The 16101-nt window shown below is 34.3% G+C and overlaps 2 protein-coding genes and 1 non-coding gene across 3 annotated transcripts; 2 read left to right on the forward strand and 1 right to left on the reverse strand.

The window, feature by feature from the left end:
• The first annotated feature begins 4495 nt into the window (after window positions 1–4495).
• On the forward strand, window positions 4496–6897 carry LOC109160782. Its single transcript, XM_019309024.1, has 3 exons — window positions 4496–4957; window positions 5046–5150; window positions 6003–6897. Exons 1-3 carry the CDS (start codon window positions 4769–4771, stop codon window positions 6582–6584), a joined length of 876 nt encoding a protein of 291 aa, XP_019164569.1. The 5' UTR covers window positions 4496–4768; the 3' UTR covers window positions 6585–6897.
• A 977-nt stretch (window positions 6898–7874) lies between these two features.
• TRNAN-GUU lies at window positions 7875–7948 on the forward strand. The gene has a single exon. It is a non-coding gene; the product is annotated as a tRNA-Asn (tRNA).
• A 1550-nt stretch (window positions 7949–9498) lies between these two features.
• Window positions 9499–10658, reverse strand: LOC109160783 (heavy metal-associated isoprenylated plant protein 7-like). Its single transcript, XM_019309026.1, has 3 exons — window positions 10514–10658; window positions 10302–10383; window positions 9499–10041 (listed from the first exon to the last, which is right to left on the reverse strand). Exons 1-3 carry the CDS (start codon window positions 10523–10525, stop codon window positions 9881–9883), a joined length of 255 nt encoding a protein of 84 aa, XP_019164571.1. The 5' UTR covers window positions 10526–10658; the 3' UTR covers window positions 9499–9880.
• Window positions 10659–16101: the final 5443 nt, after the last annotated feature.

The raw sequence follows: 16101 nt of genomic DNA on the forward strand, positions 1-16101 counted from the left end.
ACATCACTCCTCCTGGTGTTGCTCCTGCAGGAGGTTAGAATTGAAATGCCATTAAACCCTTGCAGAATGCAAGAGAGAATAATACTAAATGATCAGGGGAAGCAAACCATGGACGTGCCAGTGCCAGTGCCATCGCCAGCTTCAAACTATCCACAGTCAGGGTGATCATCATCAAATGAGGAGGCAATGACTACTTCATCTCCAACACCGTCATCTATGTTTCTGATGAGTGGAATGGTATTCGCAGCTGGAGCTACCTACCCAGTTCTTTATAATTCCTACATGATATTTGGGGTTGATAAGAACTCCCACCACTTGTCGACGATGAGAACCTTTCGTTCTAGTGAGGTTTTGTTCTCTCCTAGGTTGCTTCCCGAAGGCTTCTGGTTTCTCCTGTCCAACACATTGGCGTTTGTATTTAGCATGATATCCATCTTTCTTGCGATTTGCTCGGCAAGTGGCAAGTGGTCTTTTGGGGTTAGAGCGGTTTCACTATTCGTATTGTCATCTTTGTTTATGAGCTACATGATGATGCTAGAGAGACTGGTTCCACACTTTGTGGTGATCACTGCAAGTGGCCAAATCTTCACAGGCTTTCAGGTGTTTTGCTTGTACACCTTCAGTGTCATTCTTCTTTTGTTGGCTGTGGCACTGATGGCTAGAATCTTGTGGACTTTCAAATCTGTCTTTGCTTTCATCTCGTCTAGAAAAAGATGCCCTTCAGGTGTGAGGGTCAGGACGGTGCAGAAATCAGAACCAATGACCTCTTACATGGGTTGACTTGATACCAAATTGAAGCATGTGGTTCATCCCAACTAAAAACTTAAACCAATAGCTGAATTGCACATTTATTATGTTTATATATTATGTGTTGTACAATAGATTGGCTCATACGCTTAATCACATTCTCTTTCGAGAATAAAAATAGTAAAGGTTATTGGTTGTGTTGGACGCCTAAGGTACCCATGTAGGGACAACAAAGGTGTTAGGACTTTAGGATTAAGTCCTTGGAATGCATGGAAAATTTGCATTCAACTCTTGCAAATCTAGCTAGTAAAGTCTTGCAAGCTGTAACTGTATTCTGTTTAAAAATAACCAAGATTTTTTTTTTTTTTTTTTGAAATTTGTTTCCACTATATTTGTATTATGAGTGTTAGTTTTTTCTTTATCATCTTGAAATCACTTTTTTTTTTTTTTGAAAATATCTTGAAATCACTTGATAGAATGTCTATATTAAAAATTCAAGATGAATGGGGATTCCTGAATTAAGCTGGTTAGCGGGCAACTAGGCTGGTTTATCTCCTTGTGGTCTTTTGTCGACTAAGATCACAGGACAGGGAGCTTACTCAATACACACTTTTGGGTAGTGACTACAAGTTTTTCTCGTCATCAAAAAATAATCAAGATGAAAATCTCACATAACATAAATAATGGGAGAAAATGAGATTCTTTAGATTTTGATAAAAAATAACTAAAAACTAAATTTGAAAAGTTTATATTTCTTAAAAAGATTTATGCTCCTGTAAACTAAATAAGGACCTATAAACTTTGAAGGAGGTGATTGAGTGAGTGGAACAAGATATTAGTATCGAAGGTCACAAATTCAACATTAGCCAAACACTCTTTATTGTTTTTCACATTCAACTTTTCTTTATAATTTTTGTGAGGATCGAGAAGTACTGGTTGTAGATAAGTTATTGAAAAATTATTGGGAAATTTCTATTACATTATAGTGTAGATAGTTAGAACCATGTTATAGCAGAGGTAAAGCTATAACGTGCAAAAAGACTTCTATTAAGGGTGCTCGAAGTATCTTGCCAAGATTATTTATACAAGAGGAAGTAGGCAAGCAACTCTGTTGTGGGCTAGCTTTTTTTGTAAATCAAAGATGTAAGTGGTTATTCTATGACTTATGGTGATTGTTATTGGTCTTGCATGGATTTCTTGTTGAGGATTTGCAAAATGTTTTTAGAGATAAGGTCGCGTGAGGAGTATTCTCACATCAAATATCGTTCTCTAGGAGTGGCTCAAAAACGAAGTCAAATATAGCATGCAAGTTAAACACAAGACATGTTAAACAATTGGAAACTACCTCTCACAAGTTGACAAGTAGAAAAATATCATGATAACAATCGAATAACAAGCAAACAAACAATAGAACTAACAATCAATGGTAAATTGGAGGATTGAGGGATGGACTAGGCCAACCCTTGCCTAGATGCAATGTGCAGTGGATCTTAGTATTGGGGATTATGCAATGGCCTAGCAAGAGCCAAAGGAGAGGCAACAATTGTGTCAATGCCATCCTCATAGCTATTGGAGTTCAGTGGTAGTTGGGGCATTTTGTCAAGCACTTAGCCTACAAGTTTCTCTTAATCCTCTTTTCTCAAAGCAAAATCAAGATTGTGAGTAATGTGGTTAATTGAGTGTTTACTTTCATAGATACAACACAATTCCATAAATTCTCAATCATAATTTCACCAAGACCACACAAGAGATCAATTGAGTCATTATACACAACAAGAACCCTAGCTAGTTCATATTAGATTCCTTGATGCAATTGATTCAATTAAAGCATCTAAACAATAGCAAGTTTAATCTAAATTCCTTAGAAGATCTAGCTACTTGTGATTAGACTGGTGAAATGGAAGCATAATTAAATTGCATATAATGAAAGCACAAATGAAATTTGACTGAATTGAAATAAAAGTAATGAAAACTTATCTTTGATCCAATGCAAATTGAGGATACAAGCAGATTCCAGCCAAAAGAACTTAATGTACAAGGTCAACTAATATTCAGAGTGTTCTGTCTAAAAATTGCCCAAAAAGTCTTCCAAATCTGCAAATAATCCTCACTTAAAAGTCTTCAGAGAAATCGCGGTTGCAGTCCAAGTCGTGGCAACTATTTGCACTGTGAGTTTGTTGCAGTCCCTTTTTGGTACCTCATTCCTTCACACCCCCTACCCTACGCTAGGTGTGTAAACGAGTGAGCCGAGCTCGAACTCGATAAGGTTTGAGCTCGAACGAACTCAAAAATTGGAGTTCGAGCTCGGCTCAAGCTCGAGCCGAGCTTTGACCAAGTTCGTGAGTCGCTCACTTATAAATCAAACAGCTAATAGTGATTAAATAAGTCAAAATTAACTGGTAGACTATATTATTAAATAGGGCCTTTATGTAACAAAATTTCGAGTTAACTTTTGTGTTAACTAATTGGTGACTATATATATTACAATGTGAAACTAGTCCACTAATGTAATTCGTCATCCAATATTTTGAGCAGAACTTAAGCGAGAGTGGAAAGTTTCACTGTATAAATTTGTTTCCTTCATGAAATTGCTCTGCAATTACCCTGCCTTTGCCCCAATACTTCTGACTTGTGGGTTTCCTTCATGAAATTTCTCAGTAATAACACTTTCTTTGCCCAACGTTTCCTGTTCCCAATCTTTCTGATCTATATACTTGGTTCTGCTTGTGAACAGAGATTTATTGTCACGTGGTCCCTTCATTTATGGCCATCTTACCATAGAAATTTTTCACAAATTTTTCTATCACTTTCTTTCCAAAACTTTACACTTCCGTCACGTTGGGGTTTCATTATATATACACATAAAATAACATTGGAAAACAACTTTGGATTCATCTTAGGGGAATGAGTCTGAGAATGCCAATTCAATATCACATTTTCATTCCTCTTCTATTGGTCAACATATCTAATCATGATTTTATCAAGAAACAATTTCCAATTTATTTTTCCTAATTTTAAATAAATTAAAATAATATCATCTTTTGACTATAAAAGTAGGATTATTTTTCATTTTATTAATTTTTTTTTATCATACATTATAAAAGTAGAGTTCTTGATTAAAGTATTTATTGAAAATAAAAAATTACATACTAAATTAGAAAATTGTAATTGATTTTTTTTTTGATATATTACTAAGTTAAGAATCAAACTTATCACCTTCTATTTAAATATTTAATATCAGTCTATAATTGTTGCAGCAATTCATTTTAAGTTTGATGGAAGAATGAAAGATGTTCACTTTGTTTTTATTCCTTCCCAACTTACAATACTTGAAATGGATGTATACAATCCTTGGGCAATTCACTTGATAACTAGTTAGCATCTTACAATTCCAACATTATTGATAGTTTCAAAGATATATGTGAGAGAGGAATTTGATAAACTATTGTCTGGACCGTGGTCCAAAACGACGTCGTTGAATTTTATGAGTTAGAATAATGTACTTTATGTGTTAGAATAATAAAACTTTTAGGTATGAGAAAATACTTTATGAATTAGAATGATGTACATTATTCTTTAGAATAATGTACATTATGAATTATAAAAATGCATGTTACAGTGAGTCGGATAAAAAAATTAATTGCGTGAAATGATGTCGTTTTTAGACCATGATCCTCACAGCTGTGTGGTCCAGGAATTAACGAGTAAATTACCAAATCCTTTTATTGTGCTTTACTATGAATTTTCCTCATAATTTTTGTGGGCTTTACATACAACTATACAAGAGATCTGTTATAAAATTGTTTCCTTAATGAAATTTCTCAGCAATTACCATTTCTTTGACCCAGCAAGATTTTCCTAAATGCAAAGTCTCTTCATCTTCATAAGAAACACCCACAAAAGTTTTAAATGCCACCAAACTTTGTATTCACACCTCTGTCAGATTGCACCTATATATACACCAAACAAATCATAAGATCTATGAACACACATTCACACAAACCATACATTTTAATTCACCATGGAAGGGTTGGCTTCACTTTCAGTGAAATCTGTGATTCCCAGTACTAGTTATTTCAGCATTCCCAGAATCAAAGAGTATCTTGTTGATATAGAGAAGAGAGAGGTCAAAGAAGGAGACGACCGTCACTTTCAGGACAAAAAACAAACTCTGCTTCTTAAACTCATAGAACCCGAATCAAGAAAACAGGTAACTGGAAGTCTTACTTTTATTTTCTTAGTCACTTTAATTTTTACGAAACATGATCCGATGTTTTTATTCTTGTTTGAAATTGAAGATTTCAATAGTGGCACACGTTCATGTTAATAACATCATCAAGGAAATGCGCAAATTCTATGATCTTATCAACCTCAACAATCTTCGTGGAATAAAACCACTCAAGGTATGTTTTCAAGGTATATATAGTTTTCCCTTATCAAAGTTCCACGCATGGAATGTGTTAGGATAAACGTTTACCACGAAGCTACTAGTAAATATGTAATTTTATTTAATTATACTTGGGTAGCTGTTAGGATCACATTTCGAAAGGTAGGGTGCTAGACTTGACTCTTCAACATCTGTCCAACAATTCCCTAGCCACTTGGCGTTGGATTTAACTTTTCAGGCCTTTGCCTAACAATTTCTCGGACTTGGCCCTTCAAACCTCTACCAACAATCCCCTAGCTACATGCCTACATGGTGTTGGACGTAACCCTTCAGACCTCCGTAAATAGAGTGATTAATTATGATTATGAATAAGGGTGTCAATGCGGGCTAGTCCGTCCCACTGCGGGCTAGTCCGTCCCATTATGAGTTGTAATTTTTGCAAGTCTTTGCATACCGGCCTGCGAGCTAGAATTCTTCAACCCTAGCCCACGAGCCAACTTTAGAATTAAAAAAAATAAATTTATTACAATATTTTAGTTTTTTAGTGTTATATATATAGTATAATAATCAAATAAGAGCATATCTTCCTCTGATATCTTTCATAAACGCACAAAAATGATTACACGAATGCACATAGACTAGATTGTGTGTAATTTGCCCAATATGAATGCACATAATATATCTGTATGCATTTTTATGTAATAACTTGTGTGCATTTATAAAGAATTTTACGAAAAAATGTGGTCTCACTGTAACATTAGACTATATATATACCGTTGAGAGAAAAATTTTAGGCCCTAACCCGCTGGACCGCGGGACATTGACCCGTAGATTTGATCCACTATGACATCATTAATTATGAATGCAGATTTCTGTTTTAATTTCTGCTGAATCAAGTAACATCGTGAGATCAATAAAAGCCATGCTTGCTCCAACTCCACCTCCTCCTACATTTCCAGCCCTGACAAATATTACTATAAACGATCCGGCAAAACAGAGTTCAAAGGCGGCGGAGGGTTCCGGGAGGGGTTTCCGTTGGCCCCCTCCCGGCGAAGCAAAATGCCGGGACGCCGCCGTGAACTTCAAACAGGAAAATCCGATCCTAATCATGGCGATGCTGACGGCGGCCGCGACGTTCTTCGCCGCGTGCTCCTTCGCCGGCGTGGTTTCCCAGGACAGTGAGACGGCGAGGGATTATTACTCGAGCCTCGCCGGCCCCTTCGTGGTGTTAAATTCCACCGGATTCATAGCTTCCGTGGCGGTTATCATGTCGGTGCTGCATCATTTGCCGCTGAAACCGTGGCCGCAGATATCGGTGTGTTCTTGGTTCGGATCGTACATGTGTTTGATGATGAAACTGTCGCCGCATGAAGCTCTGCTTCTGCTCTGTGTCTCTGTTCCGCTTCTTGTGCTTGCCGCCATGGGAAAGTTCATCAGAATCTTACAATGAAGTTGGTCCATATAAATTATCGTTGCATAATGGTAATGTTTGCCTTTAAAAAAAAAAAGTAATAATATTTACTATTAAAAAATGTTTAGTAACATATTTTGATTTCATTAAAAGGAAACAAAAAAAAAATTGTATGTTTCCTCTCATTAAAACTACAAATCAATTGGGAATCATTGTCAAATAGGTAAAGTATTGTTTGTGTGTAATTGAGTCATTGAATTTAAAAAGTATGCAATCAAATCATTAAGAAAGCAAAATATGTATAATTGGAAAGTTTTATGATTTTTTTTTTAAATGTAATTTAAGTTGAAAACTTTTTAATCTTTCATCCAAACTAGTATGATATGGGAAATGATGATTTTTAGTACATACCATGTAAGTAATATGATTGGATTTTATGGAAAAAAAATCAAAAATTAAAAAAATGTTTCAATTACATATACTTTACAGGGTGAAAAATGAGTTAGAAATTAGAACTGTTGCGCAGAGTAAAACCGTCACAATTGGACTCATGACCGAGAGGTGGATCGTGAGTGGTCCAATATTTTGTAATGAGGCGCAACTCCAACAACTATGAAAGGGGTTCGAAATTATTTTTATGGGGCTTTCACTACTGAAAATTATGGAATTTCCGACCACCTGAAAGTGATCTTAAATCAAGTTGATACCAAAAAGTGGTCGGAAATAGCAACAATGTTTTTTCCGGATACCAAAAGTGGTCACTTTCGACTTGATTTAAGATCACTTTCAGTTGGTCGGAAATTCCATAATTTCCAGTAGTGTTTTGATATTTTCGCTTTCTAAATTTCTCTCCACTCAAAATAGGGTTAGATTAGATTTCAATTCAAAATTGCAATTCACTTGAATCCTCGTTACGATATGTCAATCTCTCATTTTCCTTGAAGGTCTTTGTCGCCATTATGTAAAAGTATTCTTAATGATGAGGTGTTTGGTAAATAATTGTTGGCTGATAGCTGTTAGCTAATTGAGTTCGTGAGTTTGATTAGTTGATAATATTGATTGATTATAGAAAGATGTTTGGTAAATTAGCTGTTAACTGATAGCTAATTATATAAAAAATTACTTTCACAAAAAACTAATTGAAAAAGCTACTTTGAGAAGCTTTTTGAATTTTAGCCTTTTGGAGCAATAAGCTGTTACAAAAAATTAATTAACGAAACACTTATATTGATTGTTTAACCAAATCAAACAAGTCAAAATTTACTGATAGGCTAACTATTTTACCAAACAGGCTAATGTCAGCACTGACTACAATATGCAAATATTACAGCTGAAATAGCTCAGTTGGTTAGAATGTGTGGCTGTTAACCACAAGGTTGGAGGTTCAAGCCCTCCTTCTAGCGCATTCATTAATAGCAACCATCTATTTGTCTACCCTTATCGTACTATTCATATATGAACGAAGAACATAAAATTTATATTTATCATATTGTCGGTTATGGAAGTTCATCACTAGTTTAATTTTCATTTAATGGATTTTATTTTATTTCAATTTATATATGCATTTATAAGTATTTGGTTTGTTTATATTTATTGTGTAGTGAAAATTAATTGTCAATTAATACTTTTTTTTTTGAATGCTAATTGTCAATTAATACATTGTTAAAAATAATAACATTAATTTGTTCGAATATATACCATTATATAGAGGGCTATTAAGGAAAACTTTAAATCATTTTAATTTATACCATTAATGAATAAAAATACATTAATGCTTTAAATAAATTTTTATCTAAAATCGTCATGTAGGAAAACATTAATTGTTTTTAATTTATACCAATAAGGGAAAATTGCGCTTTTCGTCCTTAAGTTGTAGGGTAATTGTAGATTTCATCCCTAAGTGTTGGTCATACTCACTTTTTCTCCCTAAGTTATCATTGACGTTGCACTTTTTGTCCCTTTATTAACAAAACATTAGGGACGAAATTTGCAATTTTAGTATAACTCAGGGACGAAAAGTGAGCACGAAAGGATGAAAAGTGCAATGCTAATAATAACTTAGGGATGAAAAGTGAGCATGACCAATACTCAGAGACGAATTCTACAATTATCCTATAACTTAGGGACGAAAAATGCAATTTTTCCTATCACTAATTAATTTAATGAATAAAAATACAAAAGTGCTTTATTTTTTTATTTTTTTTTTCTAAAGTCCATAAATTTTGTATAAAAATATTTCGGATTTATAATTTATTTTTACAATTATATGGATATGAATTATAATTTATATTTGTTGCCAAATATGATTTTTTTAAAACCAAAATAAGGTACCTGCATGGACTTAGCTCATTGATTCAGTATGTAATATTTGGGAGGAGAGACCAAGGTTTGAACCTCGGGACAGTGTAAGGATTATGCCTACCTGGTATTTGGTCCTGCCTGCTAGCCATTAAATCACTGTAATTTACATCTTTTCAAATGCTCTGTTCTGTCGAACCGGAATTGGGGCAATTTATCTTGTGATGACTTAGGCAAAATGATCTCAATCCAACAAGGTCATCCTTAACGAGTATTGGTTAATAGCAAAAAAACATTCTCTTATTCTTTCGTGTTGTCTTATTCATATCTATCTTAAATTAATTTACCCAAACCCCATTGTAATTATCTCACTCTTGTGGTCCACCGGTATTTGATCGGGGTATCCCCTTCCTTTGTAATAAAAATCAACTTCGTTTTATTTATTTATTTAATTTAATTTTTTGTTAAATCACCCATTTGATTTATAGACAACATATAAAATCAAACTTGGGAAGAATTAATTTTTTTTTTTTCAACTTCAACCAAAATTCTCACCATCCAGCTTGTAATTTCCCTGCAACTGGTTTGAATGCTTTCATTAATCATTACTAGTTTTGAGTGATCAGCACTTCACACTTTAATATTTACAATTTAATTAAATTTAAAATTGTTCCATATTAGATGAAACATTCATAAACCAAAGAACTAAAATCCAATCATAGTTATACATGATTGCATTATTTACATCTAGAGGAAAACTAAATCACCAGTCTTCTATTACTGATCTGCATAAGAATGCCCTCCTTTCCTAGTCTCTACAAATACATATATACACCTAAAAAAAACACAGAAGATCATAAACCTTTACCTTAAAAACTACGAAGTACTATGTATAGTTCCTGTTTGTCTGTCACTGTAACAAATACTGCAGCCTTTTCCCTCCCTGGGAATGCTTTCTAAGGTGACAGCCCTGCATATATGCATGAGAATATGTTATATCCAGGCGGCTCGACGACATGGATGGTGGCTCGGGGCGATTACTCGGGTTGGCCATCGTGGTTGTTGAATATCTGAACATCAAGAATCTCAACCCGGCGGTTCATTTTCTTCCTGATCTTTATAGCCACATCTCCAGGATCAAATCTGCCACAAACACTCACTCTGCAGCTTTGCCTCTCTATCATGTGCTGCTCTATTTCTTCACCAGGATGGAAAAATACATTCTCAGTTAGTTTTCAAACTGAAACACTAGTACAGATTGATGATAGATGTGTTCTGTCTCAACTAAAAGTTTAAAGGGTCAAGTCCAGCACATGCCTCTGGAAAATGTGGTGGTATAAATTAAAGAAATAAAGTTGCTCTTTTACTACTAGCTATAACTTTTGGTATAATGGTAAGCGTTTATTCCTAACAAGTGATATCAGAGCGTAGAGGTAATAAGTACAGTAAAAAAATTACCTTTCATTCTCAGAAGGACTCTCTTCATCTTCCTGCAACATGCCGGGCAGTCCAGGTAGATCCGCAGCTCCATGCAGCAGACCTGTTATTGCAGCAAATTAAAGACAGCTAGGATTGAAATTCTTGAATGATTTTAAGATTTTGAAGCTAAGGAATATATAAAACAGATGAATGTGAGGGGTATGTAATAAGATGTTGGAAATCATCATCACCTGCCCAGACATTAATCCGGAGGAATGAGAGGTACCCAGATTTATGAACTATGAATGATTCCCTTAATTGTAATGAAAAGTAGTTGATCTATCAGAAAGTGGAATTTTCAGGTTTGTGACTTTTGTAGTTGATCTGAGAATGGAACATTATGGGAAGACAGATATATTTCAATGTCTGCAGAAAAGGAAACTCCTTTGTGTCAACAAGGAATCTACATGGGTTTAGGTTAAGGAGCCTTAGAAAAATGGTAATCCTTTGTAATAATAAAGTAATCTTTTCAATCATTATTCTATCACTGTCTTGTTACACCTGCAAAAACATTCTTTTCTTTACCATAAAGACAGGTTGTTGAACTCAAAGCTTCATCATATCCACCAACCATTATATTGCAACTATATATATATATATATATATATATATATATATATTGATTTCAACCTTGCAAAAGATCTATAATTAAAATTTATCCACCCTACATAGGACGAGTTTTTTTTTTTGTAATAGTGAGTGGTAGGTCGGAATGAGTCTTAAAAAAATAAATTCATCGTGAGTCAGAATGAATTCTGATTTTATATACAAAATCCGTTTAGAACCACACCCGACCTATCATATGTGTGTGCGTGTGTGTATATATACACCAACAGCAGTAATCAACAGAACAAATAAATTGGTATTCAAAATTGAAAGGGCAGTAACATATCATAACATCAATTTCAACAAAAGACATTGGTTTTTTACTGGCCATTAATGCAGTAAACATAACAAATAAATGGCTATTCAAAATTTAAAGACAAATATTACAAGTTTCCTAAAATTGAATGAAGAAAGTTATTCAGAAACTAGCCCTTCACTACTCCATCTTCAATCCACCTTTCACTTCTTGAAATTCTTGAAACTCATAAGAAATAACACAACCTTGTCTAAGAAAATCCGCTGTCTTGCTCAGAGAATTCATCATCGAATATATAATCTCGGCACAATCATCGTCATAGTAATCTCCAAACACATCCACAACAAACGTTTTCTCATCATCATCAGAATCCCTTTTCATCATCTCCTCAACTTCATTCACAGAAATCATCAGACCCCTTTCTTCATCTTCATCTTCTTCATCCATATCACCCTTGTAGCACAGTAATCCCTCGTACAAACGATTGTGTTGGTTCGACATTCGAAAACCCTTTTTCCCCCCAACCCTTTCCGCCTCCACATCGACAACGATAACAACCTTGGATTTCCCGAGATACAGCAAGGTTTCTTGACAGACATTAAACCTAGTTCTCAAGCAATCCGAAACCGCCTCCGCCAAGAACGGCGCGGTTTCCGGGAGAAAGAACCCGGTGGCGACAACGGCGGCGTAGATCATCTGTTGCAAGTGCTCCGAGTGCGAAACGAGATCGAAAAGCTGCACATCGGATTCCTCGAAAACGGAGGTTTCCGACACAGAAACAACAGTCGTCCGCTTCATCCGGAATACGAGAACGCCGCATTTGGAGAAGCGATCCAGCAACATACTCTCTCTCCACCTAAACATGCGAAGGTTGAGACTCTCCACGATCTCGGTCTGAGACGCCATTATTGCTTGTCTCGCAAGAAACTTGAAGCTCTGGAAGTTTTAACGCAATGAATTGAGCAAAGAAAGAGCGGTTGGGCGGCTCTTATATAGGGAAGATAATATAATCTTGTCCAAACGCGTTATTGACTTATTGTCCCAATCTGTTTAGGATTCAAATTTATTTTTTACGTTAAATTTTGAGATTTATTAAATTTAATTTATATTAGGAAAGTAATTTCAAATTTATGGTCGAATATAGGGTCGGTGTTAATGTCATGCAGCACCCAAATTAGATTAGTAATACATTTATTATTTATGTATGGAAATTTTATTTTTTCCTTTTTAATTAAAAAAATCATAATTGTGGGCGGCATTCAAGTGTTTTCAAATCATCAGGTGATTCCTTCTTTTAATTTTTTTTTTTTTAAATCTAATTCTCTAATTATTTCATAATCAAGCGTATAAATCTACGACTAAATTTACAATTTTTAGGATAATTAGAGAACTAGATTTCAAAAATTAAAAGATAAAATTACATAGAAATTGAAATGACCTGTAATAACAAGTCATTTACCGGTTTTTGGGTTTCATTGACCCAATTTGACACGATTGAGGGTTCAATTACACTTTTGTAAAACTTAGGGGCATAATTGACCTTTGGAGTAAAATTTAGGGGCCTATTTGACCATTTTCTCTTTATATGAATGTAAAATAACAATTTAAATATGAATTAATTTATCATATTACGTGTGTGTGTGATGTATTTATTACGGAGTATTTTTTTATTCTTTAAAAAGAATTTTATGATTATTTACGAATCATTATTTTAATTGTTACGAATACTTTTTTTTTTTTTTTTTTTAAGTTAACCATATCTGTCCAACCCGTGGAGCCCGCCAACCTGCATGGGGTGGGTTAGAATTACTTGAACCCAGCTTGCGAGTTTTGTAGTCCAATTTGCAAAAATTTATAAAAAATTTAAGTCCGTTGTTTGACGGGTTAGCCCACTTTGACTGGACTATATTTAGACAATTAGACAGTTGATAATTATTGTTATCAAACTCTTAAGAATCAAGTAATTTATTATCATAATCTTATTAAAAACTAATGCATAATCTTATCATAATCCAAAGCAAGTCAAGCACTACAACAACATTGACTACATAAATACGTTCATAAAAACGGTAGATAGTACAACACCGACAAGTGCTCCCATGACATATGCTTTTACAACGGATAGATGAATAATATGACTTTAATGATATTACGATGTACATTTATTGAAATTATAAATATTATTTTTCAAAAAGGGTAATACAACATAAATAAGTGGTCCCAATGACATATGCTTTTACACGGAGGAATAAAATAACTTTAATCATATTATTATCAATTGAACAAGTTATATAGGAGCGATGTTAGTAAATTATATATTATTACACTAAAGCACATTTAGCTTACAAAAGAGTACCAAAAAATATTTAAAAAATCAGTGAATAGTGAAAAACGCGTTAATTATTGAGTAGCTAATTTTGTTAGGTGAATTATTTCGGCCCTTATAAATATCGAATTATGATTTATGTGCGAAGATTAAAGAAAAATACGTTAAAATTAACAAAAAGTTAATAAATTGCTAATAATAATTTAACAAATTGAATAAAATTCTCATATGATATGCTTATAAAATTGATGGATTTAATTCACCCGGGGTGGACCCGAATCATTAAACCCGGATAAGAACGTAGTATAAAATAAGTAAATGTAGCGAAACGATGTCGTAACAGGTCGTGAAGACCGTATATTATATTAAGTGCCGTGAATAGACTATTACAATGTTTGCTTTAGTACAAAGTATGTGAGATGATGATAAGATGTCCTAAAGAGACAAGGTGTGTGTGTGTGTGTGTGTGTGGGGGGGGGGGGGGGGGGGGGGGGGGGGTTATACAACCCCCACCCCTAACCGCCACCCCTAAGGTGGGGGGTGGTTAGATCCGCGCTGACCGCGTCCCGGGTTGACGGATTCCCGGGTCGGCCTTTTTATGGCCGAACCCCCCTAAGGCCGACCACATTTATGGTCGACACTTGTACTAGGCCGAAGCCTATTGGGTCGAGGCCCAGGGGCCGAGACCTCCTGGGTCGGGACTCCGAGTCTTGCTCCACCTCTACGGGTCGGTTAGCTCCGGTCATAATACATCCATCAAAAATATATTTATATAGTAATGTAATAACAATAGCATTATATTATAGTAATTAATATATAATAACTATTACTATATATTCATATATGGAAGTAATTAATATATTATTATACATGAAAATCTCGAACTCTTAATTAGTACTCCGTATTTTAAAAAAAGTAATTAATTTTCATAATTTTATTAGGAATATATATACATATTTACTATTATTGTTTATTAAAATTAATGAATTCAATCATCTATATTATTGACCTCACTAAATCTTTATATGAATTCTAAGACCCAATACCATCAACTCTCAAGCTAGCTAGTCACGTTAAGTTCCAATAGCAAAAGTGATCCTCAGGTTTTATGGTATATATATGGTGGTGTTGAGCTTCCATTAATCCATTTGCTACAAGATATATATCACCTTAGCTTAATCCGCTCATTCGAAACATACGTTTTTGTTTTGGGGTTTTTCTGAAGCAAAAAAGACTAAGGCCAGAATTCTTCTTTGCTTTTTGTTTTGCTTTTCTGAAGAAAATGGAGGGTTTGTCTGGAAACAACCGATCAAAGAAGGAAATGGAGAAACACAGCCGAGGTTCATGGCATCCCGACATCAAATTCCGACAGGTAAAGCAACCTAAATTTTTGTTGATTAATTAAATTAAAGTTGAATTAATCGTGCTTAGCTTTTGAAACTAAACTCAGTTTTGATTTTTTGTTTTCGTGATTTTTGATTCTTTGTCTTCAAAGATTTCTGCTGTGTTTTTGTTTGTCAGATCTAGATGTACGTGTTATGATAGTACGTGTTTATAAATAAAATTTTTAAAAATCATTAATGGAGACTCTACGTTAGTCAAGGAGATAAAGAAAAATGATCTGACTACAAGTTGTAGTTAGACAATTCAAAGAAAGTGAGATCCGAGTAAAAATTTTCAAGTGCAGTAGTCTGATATGTGTGGGTGTAAAGATTCCACTTCCTGGCTGTGCACTTTCAAAAAAAAAAAAAAAAAAAAAACTTCCTGGCTGTGCTTTTTGTCCTCTTTCCTCTCCTAGACATGGACTCAAATATAATTTGTCCACGGGTATCTGAGTTGGTCTCTTATGTGGGAGGTTTAGTGTTTGAGCCTCAGTGTAGGCGAATATTGTGTATATATGGGTGTTCCCCTTCCTTTGTAATAAAAAAAAAATATAATTTGTCCGATTTAATTTTCTAGAGGAGTCCATTATCGATCTTAAGTTAATTTTTATGAGTTAGTAGACTTGTTTTAGCCTTCAATTTAATTTGGCTTTTTATTAATACCAATATAAGCTAGCAAAAATCAAAAGAATATATAGTTTAGGCATTTGAATTTATCTTGGGGAGAAACAAACTTCTTCAAATTGAGAATGAAAAAGAACGAAGTTGTTTTAGCACAAGGAAACATTATACTAACATAAGCATAAAAGGGGAAATAAGTACCCAAAAAAAAAAAGCATAAAAGGGGAAATTCTAGTAAAAATTTATACTAATGCTAGCTAGCTACTCAAATTGTATGATATATATTGAAGAAACATATATTTTTATTACAATGTTAGTCACTTACATGCAGTGTTGTAAAAATCGTGCCTAGGCGGTCGGCCTCCTAGGCGCCCTAGGCGGTCCTCAGGCGCCTAGAGGGCGCCTATCGATTTTTTCAACATTGCTTACATGACACTACAAAAATTGCTGTATATGTGTAATAGAAAACCGCCGTAATAGCTATGTTCTGTGACACTTTCCAGAAAAATGAGACAAGAATATTAATTCATGAAATTTATACTTTGCTAATTGACATCTGTTATATATGCTAATTGTTTAACCTTAAGT

This window comes from Ipomoea nil, unplaced genomic scaffold (assembly GCF_001879475.1).
Source record: "Ipomoea nil cultivar Tokyo-kokei standard unplaced genomic scaffold, Asagao_1.1 scaffold2921, whole genome shotgun sequence".
NCBI classification, from domain to species: domain Eukaryota; kingdom Viridiplantae; phylum Streptophyta; class Magnoliopsida; order Solanales; family Convolvulaceae; genus Ipomoea; species Ipomoea nil.